The 17,425-nt window shown below is 43.3% G+C and overlaps 1 protein-coding gene across 6 annotated transcripts in view; it reads right to left on the reverse strand.

Moving 5' to 3' along the window:
* LOC118229636 (mucin-16-like) overlaps window positions 1-17,425 on the reverse strand; it is a 90,476-nt gene that overhangs the window by 29,351 nt on the left and 43,700 nt on the right. For 5 of the 6 annotated variants that reach the window (XM_035421769.1, XM_035421770.1, XM_035421771.1 and 2 more), the window contains 15 exons: window positions 16,112-16,240; window positions 14,025-14,153; window positions 10,833-10,924; window positions 10,316-10,433; window positions 9,836-10,000; window positions 9,034-9,210; window positions 8,091-8,264; window positions 7,378-7,497; window positions 6,307-6,503; window positions 5,752-5,866; window positions 4,350-4,532; window positions 3,712-3,861; window positions 3,042-3,221; window positions 2,254-2,409; window positions 43-198 (listed from right to left, as the gene is read on the reverse strand). In XM_035421769.1, the coding sequence (XP_035277660.1) occupies window positions 43-198; window positions 2,254-2,409; window positions 3,042-3,221; window positions 3,712-3,861; window positions 4,350-4,532; window positions 5,752-5,866; window positions 6,307-6,503; window positions 7,378-7,497; window positions 8,091-8,264; window positions 9,034-9,210; window positions 9,836-10,000; window positions 10,316-10,433; window positions 10,833-10,924; window positions 14,025-14,153; window positions 16,112-16,240 (2,241 nt within the window). The remainder of the gene's footprint in view (window positions 1-42; window positions 199-2,253; window positions 2,410-3,041; window positions 3,222-3,711; window positions 3,862-4,349; window positions 4,533-5,751; window positions 5,867-6,306; window positions 6,504-7,377; window positions 7,498-8,090; window positions 8,265-9,033; window positions 9,211-9,835; window positions 10,001-10,315; window positions 10,434-10,832; window positions 10,925-14,024; window positions 14,154-16,111; window positions 16,241-17,425) is intronic. The other variant, XM_035421767.1, reaches the window with a different exon arrangement.

Here is a 17,425-nt window from a genome sequence, read left to right on the forward strand (position 1 = left end):
GTGTTATTTAGAGAGCTGTGAGATGTGGGTCTGACAGGGCACCTGCTGGCTCAGGGCAGTCATGTCCTGCAGAACAGTGTCTGTCTCAGCCACGAACGCGCGGTAACTCCGCTGCTCCTCGCCTCCTTCCCCAGAGCGGCAGGAGTCTCTCAAGTCCTTCAGCTCTGCAGACTTCAGCTTCAGTTTCTGCTCTGCGTCCTAAACACACACACACACACATACACACACACACACAAAGCCACACATGAATACATAAATACACACACATACCCGCACCAACACACACACACAGATACACATATGGACATGTCACACACAAATACACACATACCGGAAAAAAAACATTTGGAAACATGCACACATGCAGACGCACAAACACACCATTATGCACACAGACAAGCCACGCAGTTACTCTGCTACTGTCATCAGTCACCATAAAGGGAAGACATATGATACATGGATAGTACAAATCTTACATATATTTTTTGTATTATCTGAAAAATTTCAGAATTTGTATTTTAATTTGCATATATCGCAATATCTCATTCTTGTATTTATTGTATTATAGCTGTCACCTTTCATTTTGGCTCTCGTCTTTCTAATGGGTGTGAATAACATTTAATTCACTTAATTCGTCAAACAGGTATATATAGAAAGGTATATATGTATATATAAACAGTTATGTATGTATAATTGTGAAAATCTTTTCCTTTTAAACATTGATTAAATTACAGCCTATAATGTACTAAGTACTGAATTAATACTTTTTTAACAGAAAATTCACAAACATAGAATTCAGAAATGTAATTATTTCAGTGGATAAACACGTGTAAAATATTGTATTTATTCAATGAACTGACTTACACTTGGAAAACGGAGTTTCTCAATAATCAACTAAAATGCATCAATTCAGTTTTTTAAATTGCACTATAAATTTGAATTGTACAGGTGTACAGGCTTTGATAAATGTTTTTAAAAAAAGTTATTTTGCTATTCCTATATAAGTAACTCTATTTTTAAATTGAAAATAAAAGCCTGAAACTAACTTAATTGATAAGCATTTGCCACTTTGCATTAACATAAACTTGGCCAGTAATATTCAATTTTTTTTGAAAGATCACAATAAATATCTAAAGATCCACTTTGATTTTGAATCCACATGTTTAATTGTATTACTGCAGAATAAGGACAGCTGGAACATAAGTCACACAATTGTGAAGGCCAAGGAGCTGCCAGGGAAACTCTCAGATGAAGTTTACTAGGAGGTATAAAGCTGCAGAAGGTAATGAAAAAAGATTTGAGCCTTCTTAGGAGCACCATTAAGTCCACTGTAACAAAACAGAAAAAATATGGCTCACACCAGACACTACTCAGGTTACCGCACCAAACAGCACGACCAGAAGAGCAGGGCAATTTCCTGAGGAGTGATGAAGAGACGAGCTACAACACTGACAGAGAAGCAGAGCTGATTGGCTGACATGGGAGAAACGGTGACATTTACGTACATTTGTTCTCTCTGGGAGAGTGACTAAATGGAAGCTACTTCTGTTTTTTGTTTTTACTAATTTCTTTGTCTGCATTTTGCATTCTGCATAATTATTCTTTGTAATTGCTTTGATCTTAGTGATAAATGTAAAGCACTTTGAGCTACACTTTATGTATGAAAGGTGCTATATAAATAAAGCTTATTATTATTATTATTATTATTATTATTATTATTATTCTGAAAAAAGCCAACATTTAACTCAGGCCTTTAGTTTGCCAGACGCAGTGTGAGAGATCCTGAAACTTTCTGAAAGAATATGCGTGGAGGAACGGGCAAAAAGCCATACGATAGGATTGGCGTCATGTCCAGAGTGTATTCCTGCCTCTCGCCCAATTCACGCTGGGATGGGGTCTAGTACCCCCTGTGACCCCGACCAGGATAAGCAGGTATAGATAATGGATGAATGGATGGAATGGGGAAAAATATGTTCATTTTATTGGTGATGGTGAAGGGGTGAAAAATGAATGATGAATTCAGTGCCATTCACACCATTGGGAAAAGCAAAAGCAGAAACATTATGCGACAGCCGTAATGGCATGAAAAAGGGATTATAAAAAGTTCTCCGCAGTCTCTGGTTAATGATTATGATTATCTTCCACTTGCACCAGTAAGCGGACACAGCCGGTGAACGCGCTGGGGGGTAGAGTGCTGTTGTTCCCTGCAGACATTTAAAAACGATGTCGCGTGGCTGAGGGGAGTTTCCGTACCTTGCACTCCTCCTCCAGCCTCTGAGCCTGGGAGAGGCCGTGAGGCTTCGGCAGGTCCTCCAGCCTTCGCCTCCGGCCCGCGACCCAGCTGCGCAACGCCTGTAGCCGGCTCTCTCTGTCCGCGCAGATCTGCTGCAGCCGCTCCACGCTATGGGTCTGCGGGCGGACAAACGCGGGGTCAGACGCCAGGCCGCGGAAGGGACACACCCCCTTGAGTTTTGCTTTGCTCTTGTTCACACCTTCACACCTCCATCTTCATTTTTTGAAACTTTTACCTCCAGTCCAGCCTTCGTGCCTTCAGCAGGAACACGGCTTACCTGGGAAATCTAACAGCTTCCAAACCTGCTCCGCCCCAATAAATTACTCAGTGATGAAAACGGCTATTTGTTCCTCACCACCAGTTTAAATACAGTGTAAACAAGAATCAACACTGACTTGTCACACTAATTAACTTTGTATCACTTCAAGGAGGATGGAAAAAAACAGCCTGTTCCTTTGTCCTTATGACAATTTACAATGGCAGGAATGACAGCTTTATCTATAGCTTCTCAGTCATAGGCAATCATGTACTCCCTGCACTGCCCCCTACTGGCCACACAATGTCACCCCAATATAGCTGCCATACACGCATGCTGATTCATCCGATGCTTCTCTGACATCACCATTGAGTTCGTGGTTGGACGCACCATACTGGCTCATGTTCGGACGAGAGAGCTGTCCAGCCAAGCGACAGCCGTGAAGGAGGCCAAGCATGGAGTGACTGGCATAGTTCCGGCCGATGGACTCACCTGGGTGGCCAGCTCCCCTTTCAGGGAAAGCCAGCGCAGGCGTAGAGCGCCCAGCCGCTCGGCGAGGTCTAGTCTCTCATAGCGCTTCTCACAGACGTCCTCTGGGCCGCTGGTCTGGATCACTGCCTGGCTGGTAAAGTCCAGGGAAAGCTGGTGTGAGGCCATCTCCACCTTACATTCCTGAGGAAGTCAGAGACAGATGGGGGGGGGGGGGTTAGGATCACAAATAGCACCCCCTGCTGAAAAGACTGGGGCCTGCCATCATTACTGCTATTCGGACTATACAGCATACAGTAGATGAGGCCTGCAGTAGTGGATATGCTGCTCTCTTTCAGCTGATATGCGGTTCATGCGTTTTAATGAGCCGTTGCTGAGTTTTAACAGTTGCCTGTTCTCTGTTTCCATCAAAATTTGATGGACAAAAAAACACCACAAATTTGATGGGCTGGAAACCTCAAATAAACAGGTCTTGAGACAACAGGAGGCTGTTTTGTTGCTGCAATGAGTCGGGAGAAAGTTAGCTTTTCCCATCCTAAAGAATCCCCTGCTTGCCACAACTCTCACTGCTAGCTGGAGTGTGAGAAGGAGGCCCACAGGACTTTGGAGTGTCACACTCAGACTAAAAGGGGTGATAGTGTTTCTTATTTTTTTTTGGGGGGGGGGCACGAACCTGGCAGCGCTGGAGCATTGGGCCTAGGGTGGAGGTGCAAGAGGCCTGTTGGATCTCCTCCTTGACCTCCGCCAGTCTGGCATCCACCCTGTCCATACACGCACCCAGCCCCGCCATGACCTCCTCCAATGTCAGCTTCTCCATCAGCAACTGAAGGAGGAGAGAGAGAGAGACAGAGGGCAAGACAAAGATGGAGAGAAAAAGAGGGCGTAGGCTAAATAATGCTCATAATGCATTTGCATCTGTGCTGATTGTCAATGGTGAAACAAGTTTCTCGAAAGAACTAAGAATCTTGTAATTCTGTAAAATGGATTGTGTGTATGGGGACTAACTTGTTTTTACTCTTTACCTCTTCTTCCTTCTTTGGTGGGGGAGTTATTAACCAGTGTACTTTAATGTTGTTGCAACACAAGTTTGGATTATTTGGATTAAGGGAGAAGTAGAGAGGGATGGCGAGTATCAGATTCATCAAGCAAGAATATTAAAATTTAATTAGCATCACTTCACCAGTCAGGGCTACCCCGTCCTGCACGTTTGTTTCCCGCCGATGTCCTTGTGCCTCGATTGCGGGGGACGCGGCGCGTACTGTAGGCGGGGCTCGCGTACGTCAGGGCGCACGCGCGCATGCTGTAACCCACCTTGTGCAGCTGTTCCCGCGCGTCCGACTGCGAGGCCCCCAGGTCCGCCCAGAGCTGCTCCAGCTGCTCCAGCTGCGTCCGCAGGCCGAAGGCGTCGGCGCCCTCCAGCTGCAGGAGCTGCGCTCCGGCGCGGCTCACGGTCGCCTTCAGGGGGGACGCGGCCTCCGTTTCCTTGGCCAGTTCCTGCGAAGGGAAGCCGCGACAGCCCGGCGCAGAGACACGGTTCATACCGTACGGTGACTGAGAAGCTAACGCTGCTGAATACAGGGAGAGTATCATCCTCTCAGTTTCAATGCGGTTCAGAGTTTCGCCGCACTGACCCCCGGGGTCAATCTGTCCCATCGGGATTTAATTCGTCTCCGCTTAAATCATTTATTTATTCGACAGAGCTGTTAATTGGATCCTGATTTGCGTCTGACATCTCCCCGCAGGTTATCTGCTTAATGCCCCGCGAGGGAGAGGAGACGCTCCGGCGGAGGCGCGTCCCGGTCGACAGAAAAGAAGCCGAGCTTGTGTCTGACACGTTTTTCGCTAATGCGCGCTAATGTGCGCTCCGAGACAAAAGAGGAGCCAGACTCGACGGCTCACAGGGCACTTCTCGCACGCTGCTTTCAATTTCTCCGTTCTCTCCTCTCCGTTCCTCGCATCATTAGTTCAGTTCACTTGACAAAATGGCAGTGCAATAAAGCAGGCTTGCACCTGTGCCAAGGGCAAATATTGTACTGCTGAATATAGCGAGAAATGCTCCAGTGTAAATATACAGCGCATCCACCAGTTGTAAATTAGTCTATTAATTGTACCAATATAAGCAATTACATGAAATATTTTACTTGTTACGTAGTTGCAAGTATTTTACATGCATATATTCAAGGGTTGGGGGGTCATGTGAAAACATAACCACAATCTTGACAATATGCATTTCTTCAATTTTAACAAGGAGATACATAGCAATTACAGGTTAACTACACATCAACGATAAGGTAATAAGATATGTGAACTTCCCATCTGAAGCTCACGTCTCCTCCAGGGGTGCACAACTCCGGTCCTGGAGGGCCGATCCGTGTGCTGGTTTTTGTTCCAACCGATTACCATTTCTTACAGTTCTATAAACTACACTGCTTGAACACAGTACAATCTCTAGGATACACTTGCAGTCTGCGGCTGTAGCTGGTGCTTATTCACATGTCAGACCAAGACATGATTGGGATAATTAAATGAATGTTGGCAAATGTTCGCACAAAATACCGAAATGGATTGGCCCTTGTTGTGCACCCCTGGTCTCCTCTAATCAGCGTAAACCCAGCCCTTTGGTCGAGGCATTTATGTGTGTGAGATAGCCGGCGGCTTGCAGCGCACTGGAGGAGGGTACGCGCTTCGTCTCCAGGTGAAACCGCAGACTCACCAGGAGCCGTGCCAGCAGTTCCTCAGACGGGGCACCAGTCAGCTCTCGGCACGACTGCAGCCGCTGTCTGGCCCCAGCCATCCACTCAGACAGCGCTAACGATTCCTTCTGGAACCTACCGGAGCGGGGGGGGGGGGGGGGCAACAATGGTCAAACAACAGCACAGACACCCTCACGGCATCCAACAAACTTGAACTTTTGTTTCTAGTAAAAAAAGAATGCCTGCATCCTAGACATACCAGTCTTGTTCATTAACATATTCTTTGTTTATTGCTTTAATTATTGGTGTTCGGAAGGGTTTCAGTCATTTCTTATCTCTGCAGCCACGTCGTTTTTAAAGTTTGCTTCCTTTTTTAATTTTAGAAAATGTCAAACCTGCAACAGAGCCTCCAGTAAAATGTTTCATATTGTATGAATATACGTATGTGTAATGTAAGAGTGTTTTCGTGTATGCTTAGGAGTAGTAGTGTGAGAGAGAGAGAGAGAGAGAGAGAGAGAGAGAGAGAGAGAGCGGTTTGGCATCGTTCTGTGCTCTAAGATGTTTTTTTCACATACCTGCTCCACAGGTCCACCATTTCCTCAGTACGGACCCGCCCCTGCTCCACCCTCTTCTGCACAGCCAGCCAATGGGCCTCCAGCCGCTGCAGGGCCATGGCCACGCCTTCACAGCGCCCTCCGGCCTGTAGCCTCCGCCCTAGGTCCAGGGCCTGGTACAGCCGTGGTCCGTTCTCCTCCAGAACGCCTTTCAATTCCTGCCAAGAGGGAAATCATCAGTCATTGCAAACTTTTAATTTTAAATTTAAATTCTTCTCTGACCACCCACCCACCGCCAAAAGCACATACTGTATACCCCATCCATGATGTTTCTATGACAGCACGCCCGCCGCCCCCAGCTCTCCATCAAACAGGGAGGCATTCATTTAATTACTGGAAAATCTGACAAGAGCATAGGTATTATGAGGCCAGCTCTTATCGGGGCTGAGATGAGGCTGGTAATGGGACGAGGAAGCAGGTGGAATATGAGATGCAATATCAAGCCTCAACAAGCAGGAGATGTGCTTCTCCAAAAATCATGTTCATTTTCAGGGAATGAAAGAGAATTTCGATTGAGAATGGAGGGTGCCTGTATGTGTCCCAGCATGCCCTCTCCCCAGGGCCCCTAACTCACACGCATGCACACGTGCACACCACACACACGCACACATGCAGACACACCACACACGTACACGCACACACACACACATGCACCACACACACACACCTACAGTAAATACACGGACACGAACAGAACGACACACAGCATGATTCCAAGCAAACCATCTTCGAAAATAATCCTGTCGCACAAGCAGCCCTCTCTGCTCCTACCGTTTAATGAGGTAAATTGTCCGATCTGAAACACAAACAGCTGCCCCCTGCTGGTAGAGGGACATTTAGCCAGAATGCAGAGCAAATAGATAATAGGTAATTTCAGTGCCTTTGCTGTAATAGTGTTTACTTGAATAAATGGCAGGAGTTGAACCAGTGCTGAGGCATGGCCAGATTGACACAAGCTCCACTCTGGACCCAGAGAATTGATGTGTGATGTGTGAGCACCGTGCGGTGTGGACTGGGGTATGGATGTGGCACCTGGTAGATGACAAGCTGCCTTTCCCTCTCCTCAGGCGGCCCCCTGCTGGGCAGACGGGCCTCGATGCGCTGCAGCAACTCCGCCATCTGGCTACTGCTCAAGTCCCACTGTGTCCAGGCCTGAGACAAACACAAGCGGAAATGCATACGGACACACACAGGGGTGCACGGACGCATGGACAGACACACAGAAAAGCACACGGACACATTACAGGCATTTAGCAGACGCTCTTATCCAGAGCGACTTACACAACTTTGTTTCATATAGCATTCACCCTGCATTCATTTATACAGCCGGATATATTCTGAAGCAGTTTAGGTACCTTGCTCAAGGGTACAATTGCAGCGTCTTACCCAAGAAACAAACCTGTGACTTTAAGGTTACAAGACCAGTTCCTTACCTATTATACTACACTGTTGTCCCAGACACACAGATGTGTTGTGTGTGTGCATGCATGTGTGCGGTCTGTGCATGTGTGTGTATGTGTGTATAGGTGTGTGTGTGTGGTTTGTGTGTGCGTGTAGTGTAGTGTGATGGGGTCTGGTGTGGTGTGCGTGTGTCTGTGTCAGAACTTAATGCCACACTCTATCAATAGGCACTCAAAGAAAAGCACACAGTAAACTCAGGAGCAATATAATGACATTAGGCATGCTTCTGTGTTCTAGGCAGGGCTCGATGTGCACACACGTGCATGTGGTCAATTCTATCCTACCTCCAGGGTTGTCTGCAGCTGGGCTCCTTCCTCTGCGGCCCGCAGCTGTAGGTCTCTGACTTCCTGCTCCAGCTCCGCCCCCGCAATCTGCACCGGCAGCCGCTCCTCCACCGAGACGCGGTGTTGCAGGTGACCCAGCACCGCCACTTGGGCCCCCAGGGCCTGGAAAAACATCTGCCAAACACCAGACACACTCAAAGCACTGTGTGGGACAGGACCACAAACTGACCACATAGCAACCCATATTAGATGAGTTCTTATCAACATTAGCGTTAGTAAATACACACAGTTGGCCATGGAACAGCTGAGCAGTTAATTGCCCAATTATTTTTGCTCCCCCAAAATGGGGGGAGTATGTATACAGAGGGCTGTAATTCCTACATGGATCACCCAATGTGGATATAGATGCCCTCAGATTAAAGTTGAAAATTTGCACTTATACTTCATATTTTTATTTCAAATCCAGTGTGCTGGAGTATATAGTCAAATACTTTTGCATATGTACATACAGACTGTGACACAACAGAAACAGCTTTATTTTCAGAAACTATGCTGTGATAAAACGTAATGTCAGGCACAAGTACAATACTAATGGGGAAATACTGACACAAGAACTGACTGAAGCTTAGCAAATATGAAATATTACATTACATTTATTTGACATTGCTTTTATCCAAAGCACAATAAGTGCGTAGCGAAGGCCATTGGAACAACTACAGAACACAGGTCCGATAAGATACAATTCTCATTAAGTATCTGTGGCTATGAACATCAAGTCCAGTTCATGCAGTAAGCATAAGTCAGTAAAATTATGGCAAGTCAAACCAGAAGTAAAGCATGATTACAAGGGAAATGATAACGAGCTATAACATCAAGATGGTAGTACAGCTGCAACACAGAAGTGAGTAACTTGTTGCTTGTTGGCAGTGTGCGAGCAGTTTACCTTGTGCCCGTTCAGCAGGGTCTCTAGGTGGGCCCGGCTGTGCAGCTGCTGGCTGTGGGCGAGGCGCGCTATGCTCAGCACCACCAGCCCCCCAAGCTGTTTACCGAACGCCTGCAGCAGCTCCACGCTTGTCCTCTGCGCCTCCTTCCCAGAGGGCCTGCTGCTCTCCACCTTGTCCTGCAGGAGGTGCCACACACCCATTACACACAGCACCCACACTAGTGATGGGAGAGGGTTCTTGAAAAGGAGACACTTGTTAAATGGTACGATCACTGATTATTATGATCTTTTTTTAGAGGGGAAATTGTCTCGATTCATTCAAATAAGTCAGTGATTGACAGCTCACTGCAGCCTCACCCATCATGGGATTTCTGCATCCTCTCTTTTCCATCACTATGGCATGCACTCTCACACACAATATGCACACGTGAAAGGCGCAGTGCACAGAGGCCTGAATTTGATCAACATCTCTTAACTTTAATACAAAAATACAAACAAGTCTTGCCATGTCTTTGTGAGCTTTAATTATGAGGATTGACAGAATCTGAGCCATTTAGTACATGCTCACACACAAGCAAACACATAAATACATGTGTGAGAACAGGGCTCTCTAAAAAGGCTTCCCATTTCAGGAGCATTTGCTCCTGAAAATTGATGTGGGCTAACTGTAAAAATAATTTTGGAGCACTTATCTGGTCTACTAATTGGGATGCATTAGCACCTAAATTTTTCAGATTAATAGAATATGTTAAATGTTAAAAACTGTTAAATGTAGAGCCATAAGGAACACATGGTTTCATACCTTTGCAACACGACGACGGGGTTTATTTGCATGCTCACTACGCACTACCTGTGCGGCAGTGTCCCCTGCAGGAGACGGGGGCACATGCGTGGTGTGAATTTCGCTTGTCTGCGCAGACGCCTGGCTCTCTGGTAGCTGCAGCCCCACCTGTGGCTGCGGAGCCACCTGCCACAGAAACGAGACAAAGACATCCTTCTCTGATTTCCACTGCAACTCCCTGTAGGTCAGGGGCCAGGCATCCATTCATAAGATCCACATTATAGTTCATTTATAACTGTTGTTCATCCAACTTAAAAAAAAAAAACCCTTTAGCTTTAGCTTTTGATAGCCAACTGTAACAAGTCCATAATCAATGTTCAAACTCACAACCCTCTGACTTCTAGCACAACACTTTAACGTCTACATCTGCACAAATGTGAAAAATAATATGACGGTAGGAAGTGAGCACAAAAACAGCATTGAGGGTGAGGGCTGACTGACCTGCAGGGAAATACCCTTCCCAAGTTCCTCCAGGGCCATGAGTTTTTCCTCCAGCTGGCTGTGAAGGAGGTCACTCTCTCTTTGGGCTGCGCTGCCCTCTATGGGCCTGGGGTGTGACCTGAAGAATGGCAGGTTACAATGCACACTAACCCAGGTTCCACTGGCACATAACTCAGTCATATAGAAACCAGGTGGGAAATTGAAGCTTCATGAAACTCAAAGAGGGAGGAACTATCTTCAGCCCATTGACAGCCCAATGCTTATGTCCTGCTTTGAAAGCAAAATACCTATAGAATGTATTATAGCAATAGCAATTTGGGATCCATGAAACCTCACTCTCCTACCATTAATACAAACCAATCATAACCACTAACCATTTCAATGACATACTTTGCATTATGTGTTATTGCAATAGGTCAGTTTCTCAAGGATATCCGCTATTAAATTGTAATTCTTAAGAGTTAAATCTGGATATCAACACAGTTGGTGACAGCAGTAGCATTGCTGGAGGACATACCCTGCATGCGTCCGGCTCGCAATTGTCCCTCCACAGTGACCAGCGATGTCTCCCAGCAGCGCTCTCTGCTCCGCCAGTTGTTGTCCCAACTCCTGGAGAGCAAGACGGTGAGGGTGGGCAAGCTTGTGTAAGAGAGTTTTTGAATTTCAACAAACCTTTATTTTGTCATTTAACAGAACTATACACAGTACATCTGGTAGATCCAAACTACAAATCAAACCAAAGAACACCTTGGTTAAATCACCCTGAATATTTCATACCATTTTTCTGACAGAGAGCACATTGCTTCCTGTATGCACCAAACTGCAATGTGATGGTCAAGATAATTCATTAATTGATAGCTATCCATGTTCAACTGACTGAAGGCCTGTCTTTCTTGGCCCTCCAATAACAGCTTGAGACTGTTGCTATCTGTCATAGCCTCATTCAAGCTTTCAGGACTTCAGTAGCCACACCATTTTTTCCTATAGACAGATTTTGTATGTTAAGCCATCAAATATGGTTAAAATGTGTGACTGGGGGACTTGTAAAAGCGACACCCGATACCCTAACAGATTGTGTTTAAAAAAAAAAAAAATCAGTTTCCGAAACCAAAAACAAAATAACTTCAGTGCCAGCTGCCAGGACTGTACACACGTCCACACTGCTCTGTTAGGACCTGCCATCCTGGAATAACCTCCCTGCCCTCTGCACCTGTCTCCAACTTTCCTCTGGAGTGGGCACTTACGTTACATGGCATGCTTGGTCAGAGCACAGTGTGGCATATCAGATATTAGTGGGTCTTTCATCTGCCCATCTCTGCCCAAAGTACTCTAAAAATCCCACCTACCCAGCTCCAGTGCTGCAGGGCCAAGCTAATATGAATAGGACAGGAGAGCAGGTGAACATTCTGCCGCCCCACTCTATGGTCACAATCCAATGGAAAGTGGTGAGTGTTCTCTTCCTTTCGATACTGGTCCAGCTATGTGATGAACTCGGTTTCACCGCATGCATGGGGTTTTCTGTGAAAGGTGCTGGGTACTTTAACTTAACTGTATACACTACTGAAATTACAAAAGATTTCAGATTCCAGACTACTAAAAAAAAAAAAAAAAAAAGGATCGGAAAATGTTATTCTTTTGAACTTTACGCAGGAATTTCCCCTACTTTTCAACAGGTGGTGCAGGCTACAGAACTGCAGCCCCACAGAATCTTAGGGTAGGCCTACATACAAATTTCAGCATTTGATTGAGGATGAAAAACACATTAACATATGATATGTGTTCATATCATTTATTATAATCCATATTCAGATTTACGTTCAATTTTACCGATTTGTTACTCAGTGGTACGGCTGATAAAGAAAATTCGGAAGGCGTTTCAAAGTTTGGTCTACATGGTCAGCGAAAGCTAGCTACCTGCATTTTGTTTACTTCAATGTGAAACTTCCAAAACGCCACTGTTAGTGCTCACAAAAAGCTAGATAGTCTACCGCTAAAATAGAGATGGCCTCTCAAAAAGAGGTAGCTTACATTAGCACAGAGGAAGATATTTTTATTTTAATATCGAATACCGCTGCTGTTGAAGGGTGTGTTGGGAAATAAGGGGCAATCCGACAAGGATAGTGAGCAGTCCTGATACTGCGACGTTAATGAAATACGGTAAGTGTGGAACCTTATTTAGCTGGACGATCCGCATTATCAGCTTCCCGTGGCTTTATAAAACTAGTCTGATTCAGCAGCCTACTCAAAACTGTTCTGCTGGAGTCGTTGACTAACGCAAATGCAGGGATCGCAATTTCTTATATGGTCAAACTGTGATAATGCAGGATATTTAACTTGGTATCATAGCTGCGTTCCAGTGCGAATAACGTACTCAGCCACTTTTACACTGTAGCTGGGTGGTCAGCTTAGTTTAGCTTTTATGGCTCAGAACCTAGGGATTGGGTCAATCAGTGAGCTCTGTGCATTTCACGCTGGACCAGAGTATTCTCTCCTAAACAACGAAACGCATATTTAGATGGATGGAAAGGACCTTGCGAAAGAAAACCAGAGTTGAAACGATTATGAAAGGAAGAGCGGGTCAGAATTCTGGCAGTGTGATATGCTGAAGTTTAGTTAAATGTATTGCTGCTAAAATACATTTCTACCAGTTACTGAAGTGAAAGGGAACTAACTTTTTCCTGCAGGAATGATAAAATATCATTTTAATTCAAAATGTGGCATAAATAAAAAAATTAAAAAAACAGAAATTAGCAGGGGACATTTACTTTGTTCACAACTTTTTATGGTAAAAATATGTAATAGACAATATGTCTGATCAAAAACTAAATATGTTTGAATATAAACATCTGATAATGTGTTACAGTATGGATACATTTATGTTTCCATATTTAATCTTTTCTTTTATCTGTCATCTCAAAAAGCAAGTTTCACAGTGGTGGGATGAAAAATGATCCTTGTTTAGTCTCTCAGCCATGTTCTGCTACTTTCACATCTCATTTTGATACTGGATCCTTAACCCTCTCAATTATGGGAAGGCCGACCTATAACTATTTCAATCTGATTAGCTTTAGCCATCTGCCAGTATGAATGCCTGTCTAAAGCAAAAAAGTATTTAAACAGATAACTCAATCTTTCTCAGTGTCCATAAGTCCATTGGGGGAAATGAGGTCACTCATTGGGTGATGCACCTGAACATCATATCAAAACAGCTGAAAACAATAGGATGTTGACTGAAGAGATTTCTTACATTAACTCACTGCAGTAAGGTCATAGTAGACAAAACCCCTAACACGTTTCTACTGCAGTTGCTAATCCGTAGATGATATCACAGGTTCCCCCCGTATTTTTTATGCATTTTTGCTTACTTCCTGAACATTAAATTATAGTTCTTGTAGCCGACACAGGTAAAACATCTATGGTTAATTGCAATTCAGACAAACTTAATAGTGAAGGGTACCAACCATAGCTGTACATACATCCATTTTCAAGTTTAAACTGTTTGTACTGTAAGTACAATTCCCAGCTAACATCTAACCACACAGGGGTTGGGGCTCTATATTCCTGTGCATTTAATAAATGGAAACAATGCATGTTCACCCTGGCCACAAAGAAACTGAACCTTGCAGGCTGCCTGCAGTTTCAGGAGACCTGTTAAGGATGCTACTTGACCCTTACCCCCCCCCCCCCCCCCCCCCCATTCTGTATTTACCTGACAGTTTAAAAGATGTTGCTTGGCAGTGAGGTGCTGTTGAGACCCCTCCCACTTGTCTTTTAGTGAGGCAGGCCTCTCTCGGCATGACTGGAGAGCATCCTGAGAGGAACCTAGCTGGCCTGGAGCCTGAGAGGTATGAAATTAGAATGGGCGTGTCACATGGGTGCATGCTCAAGGATTCAGCTCATTCCAGCTGACCTCTTTTACCACTGCCTCTCTCAGCCTATGTCCTAAGCAGGTTTTGTACCTCTGGTGAAGAGCATGTGCCTTGCCAAGATAATTATCACTCCAACATTCTTCTGTACTCATTCTGTTACTTCGGACAGTTTTTGGTAACATCAGCAAATAGCAAATGCATCACTTTTACTGTCTTCCTAATCAGGGGCATTCACAAGAAAAGGTAGAGAACAACAAGGATATTTGGGGAACTCCTTTAACTACAAATTTGCAAAAATAAGGTGTTATGTTAAATGTTAGTTGTTTTAAAAAATAGTTTAATTGTTACTCAAACATTTTTGAGTAGCTGTTATATATTTGTTACTCAAAACCAACTATTTTTGTTTAGAGCAACAAACATATTTCCCTTTCCTTCAGACTCTCCACTAACCTTCATCGCTACTATTAACTAGGGTTAGCACCTCAGTCCAGTTAAAATCCTGGATGCATGATCAATGACTAAAAATAAATTATTTGTGGAAGAAACGTTGGCCATTTGACAGTGAAATTCTACAATAACAGCACATTTGAAAATTATGATTTTGATGCTTCTTCTATTTTGTATAAATCTTATTATTTACTTATTTTATGATTGTAAGTAGCTACCTAAATAGTTTACATAGCCTAAGCAAGCACCTAAACAACGAAACGCATATTTAGATGGATGGAAAGGACCTTGCTAAAGAAAACCAGAGTTGAAACGATTCTGAAAGGACAAGCGGGTCAGAATTCTGGCAGTGTGATATGCTGAAGTTTAGTTAAATGTACTGCTGCTAAACTATATTTCTACCAGTTACTGGAGTGAAGGGGAACTAACTTTTTCCTGCAGGAATGATAAAATATCATTTTAATTCAAAATGTGGCGAAAATAAATAAATAAATAAATAAATAAAAACCAGAAATTAGCAGGGGACATTTACTTTTTAAACAACAGTACACATTTATGGTAAAAATATGTAATAGACAATATGTCTGATCAAAAACTAAATATGTTTAAATATAAACATCTGAAAATGTGTTACAGTATGGATACATTTATGTTTCCATATTTAATGTTTTCTTTTATCTGTTATCTCAAAAAGCAAGTTTCACAGTGGTGGGATGAAAAATGATCCTTGTTTAGCCTCTCAGCCATGTTCTGCTACTTTCACATCTCATTTTGATACTGGATCCTTAACCCTCTCAATTATGGGACGGCTGACCTATAACTATTTCAATCTGATTAGCTTTAGCCATCTGCCAGTGTGAATGCCTGTCTAAAGCAAAAAAGTATTTAAACAGATAACTCAATCTTTCTCAGTGTCCATAAGTCCATTGGGGGAAATGGGGTCACTCATTGGATGATGCACCTGAACATCATATCAAAACAGCTGAAAACAATAGGATGTTGACTGAAGAGATTTCTTACATAAACTCACTGCAGTAAGGTCATAGTAGACAAAATCCCTAACACGTTTCTACTGCAGTTGCTAATCCGTAGATGATATCACAGGTTCCCCCTGTATTTTTAATGTATTTTTTGCTTACTTCTTGAACATTAAATTATAGTTCTTGTAGCCGACACAGGTAAAACATCTATGGTTAATTGCAATTCAAACAAACTTAATAGTGAAGGGTACCAACCATAGCTGTACATACATCAATTTTCAAGTTTAAACTGTTTGTACTGTAAGTACAATTCCCAGCTAACATCTAACCACACAGGGGTTGGGGCTCTATTTTCCTGTGCATTTAATAAATGGAAAAAATGCATGTTCACCCTGGCCACAAAGAAACTGAACCTTGCAGGTTGCCTGCAGTTTCAGGAGACCTGTTAAGGATGCTACTTGACCTTTACCCCCCCCCCCCCCCCCCCATTCTGTATTTACCTGAAGGTTGAAAAGATGTTGCTTGGCAGTGAGGTGCTGTTGAGACCCCTCCACCTTGTCTTTTAGTGAGGCAGGCCTCTCTCGGCATGACTGGAGAGCATCCTGAGAGGAACCTAGCTGGCCTGGAGCCTGAGAGGTATGAAATTAGAATGGGCGTGTCACATGGGTGCATGCTCAAAGATTCAGCTCATTCCAGCTGACCTCTTTTACCACTGCCTCTCTCAGCCTATGTCCTAAGCAGGTTCTGTACCTCTGGGGAAGATCATGTGCCTTGCCAAGATAATTATCACTCCAACATTCTTCTGTACTCATTCTGTTACTTCGGACAGTTTTTGGTAACATCAGCAAATAGCAAATGCATCTCTTTTACTGTCTTCCTAATCAGGGTCATTAATAAGAAAAGGTAGAGAACAACAAGGATATTTGGGGAACTCCTTTAACTACAAATTTGCAAAAAAATAAGGTGTTATGTTAAATGTTAGTTGTTTTAAAAATTAGTTTAATAACATTTTTGAGTAGCTGTTATATATTTGTTACTCAAAACCAACTATTTTTGTTTAGAGCAACAAACATATTTACCTTTCCTTCAGACTCTCCACTAACCTCCATCGCTACTATTAACTAGGGTTAGCACCTCAGTCCAGTTAAAATCCTGGATGTATGATCAATGACTAAAAATAAATGATTTGTGGATGAAACGTTGGCCATTTGACAGTGAAATTCTACATTAACAGCACATTTGAAAATTATGATTTTGATGCTTCTTCTATTTTGTATAAATCTTATTATTTACTTATTGTATTATTGTAAGTAGCTACCTAAATAGTTTACATAGCCTAAGCAAGCACATGACCTGTCTTATTGAGTCAATGGTTCATATAGAAAAAAGGCCCCTCTTTGTGTATGAACCATTTAGTACAACTCTAAATCAAACGATAATTACATTTTTGTTGAAATTTTTTTAGTTTTCTTATAATGCTTTCAGGCTTTACGATCCAGAAATGTCAAAAAACTATTTTAAATGAATTGTATTAAATATCCTAATAAGAAAACGACAGCTACACTTGGCTGTCCTGTTTGAGACTTGTCCTGAAACTATTTTATTCTGTGTTAATAGAAATAAATGAACAAATGGACATAAAACAACAATGGGCATCAATATATAGAAATCCTCCCTTCATTATCTGCTTTTATGAGTCAAGTTAAATAAAATAGTTTTGCTGCCTTATCAGGTAAAGAAAGGTAATTAAACTCATGGACATTAAAAAACAGTGGACATCGATAAATGTACATCCTCTCTACATTATCTACGAT

This window comes from Anguilla anguilla, chromosome 6 (assembly GCF_013347855.1).
Source record: "Anguilla anguilla isolate fAngAng1 chromosome 6, fAngAng1.pri, whole genome shotgun sequence".
Classification (NCBI taxonomy): Eukaryota; Metazoa; Chordata; class Actinopteri; order Anguilliformes; family Anguillidae; genus Anguilla; species Anguilla anguilla.